General features: G+C 35.7%; 1 protein-coding gene across 1 annotated transcript in view; it reads right to left on the bottom strand.

Annotated features, from left to right (window-relative positions):
• Positions 1 to 441: 441 nt before the first annotated feature.
• LOC104988384 (trace amine-associated receptor 8-like) overlaps positions 442 to 672 on the bottom strand; it is a 9,926-nt gene continuing 9,695 nt past the window's right edge. The window contains exon 2 of the mRNA XM_010839688.1: positions 442 to 620. Within this exon, the coding sequence (XP_010837990.1) occupies positions 442 to 620 (179 nt within the window). The remainder of the gene's footprint in view (positions 621 to 672) is intronic.

The raw sequence follows: 672 nt of genomic DNA, 5'->3' as shown, positions 1-672 counted from the left end.
TCCAGCTCCTTTGCATTTTAATAGAAAAATACTACAAAGGAATAAAGAAAACTCTTAACCAGGGATTGAACTATCATAAAGTAGTAAAAGGGAGGATTTAGAATAACAAAAATATACTAGATCCTTGTCATGCATTCTTCTAAATTTTTTTAAGGATGCTACAAAGGGGAGATTATTAACTAGAGAAACACAGTGAAGTTCAGAGAGAAGTAGCAGCCCCAGATCGGTGTTAAAGGTTTCTGGCTCCAAGGTCATGCGGTTTCCATAACAACCAGGTTTTTATGTTATATTGATTAAAGAATGATGAAACTGAATTTAAGTGTTTAGGTCATATCAGAAGCATTTTGCATTAGAAGATCTTGCACATATGTAATTAAATTTTCTACCCAATGGTGTGTTCACTGTGAATCTATTTTCAATTCCTCCATCTTAAAAGTGAACTTACTCAGAAAATAAATTTACTGTTGAGGAATTCGCTCTCAAGACTTTGCCAGTGACAATGAGTTTGATGGCTTTTCGAAACCAAGGATAAAAGAAAGCATAAATCAAGGGGTTCATAGCTGAGTTATAATAAGCAATCCAAACCAGTATTTCATAAACATATGTGGGAGTGATGAAGCCTAGGAAGGCATCAGTGATGGCATCCAGGAAGTAAGGCAGCCAGGAGACCAG

This window comes from Bison bison, unplaced genomic scaffold (assembly GCF_000754665.1).
Source record: "Bison bison bison isolate TAMUID 2011002044 unplaced genomic scaffold, Bison_UMD1.0 scf7180017864132, whole genome shotgun sequence".
In the NCBI taxonomy this organism is placed as follows: Eukaryota; Metazoa; Chordata; class Mammalia; order Artiodactyla; family Bovidae; genus Bison; species Bison bison.
This window is presented reverse-complemented; position numbering and strand designations above follow the sequence as displayed.